General features: G+C 67.9%; 1 protein-coding gene across 1 annotated transcript in view; it reads right to left on the reverse strand.

Moving 5' to 3' along the window:
- LOC104130402 (relaxin receptor 1-like) overlaps nucleotides 1-638 on the reverse strand; it is a gene marked incomplete at its 3' end in the record, with an annotated part of 18,828 nt that overhangs the window by 3,367 nt on the left and 14,823 nt on the right. Inside the window, exons 8-9 of the mRNA XM_035898944.1 lie at nucleotides 511-633; nucleotides 112-183 (exon numbers count right to left, since the gene is read on the reverse strand). Coding sequence (XP_035754837.1) covers nucleotides 112-183; nucleotides 511-633 — 195 coding nt within the window. The remainder of the gene's footprint in view (nucleotides 1-111; nucleotides 184-510; nucleotides 634-638) is intronic.

Raw genomic sequence — 638 nt, forward strand, 5'->3', positions numbered from 1 at the left:
TCCAACCTCCTGCAAAAGGAGACCAGCGGTGCGGTGAGCGGCCCCGGGCTGGGTTTGGGGCTGCCACGTGTGGAGGCAGAGCTGCAGGGTCGGGCGCCCTGCGGGACTCACAGCGAGCGCAGCTGGGGCAGGCGCTCAAACTGCCCGGGGAAGAGCCGTTTCAAGGGATTGTAGGAAATATTCCTGAAAGAGAGATGAGCCCTCGGTGCTTTTCCCACCTGGAAGCTACCAGAGCAGCTGGAAGCAAGGGCAAAGGGGCACCTTTCCATGGCTTTTTCCCAGCACTCCCCCTTCCCCTGGGATGGGTCCGCAGCCCCGAAGCAGAGGGTCCGTGACGGCACCGTGCCGCGGGCAGAGCTGCTGGGAGGGAGCCCACCCTGCCAGGGCCACCGCGGGAAGAGCCCCTGCAGCGAGGACATCTACCCCACGGGGCGCAGGGGTCCCACAGGGCCCCCCCTGTCCCTTGCAAGGGGGCAGGGGCACCCCCGGCCGTGCAGCCCCCGTACTCACAGCTGCTGGAGCCGAGCCAGGCCACCGAACAGGGCGGAGGGGAGCAGGGCCAGGCTGTTGGATGACAGGTCGCTGTGCGAAGGAGAGAGGTCTTCAGGGCACCGCACCTCGCGCCCAGGGGTGCTGAG

The sequence above is a fragment of the Egretta garzetta genome, unplaced genomic scaffold (genome assembly GCF_000687185.1).
Source record: "Egretta garzetta isolate BGI_Z169 unplaced genomic scaffold, ASM68718v1 scaffold318, whole genome shotgun sequence".
In the NCBI taxonomy this organism is placed as follows: Eukaryota; Metazoa; Chordata; class Aves; order Pelecaniformes; family Ardeidae; genus Egretta; species Egretta garzetta.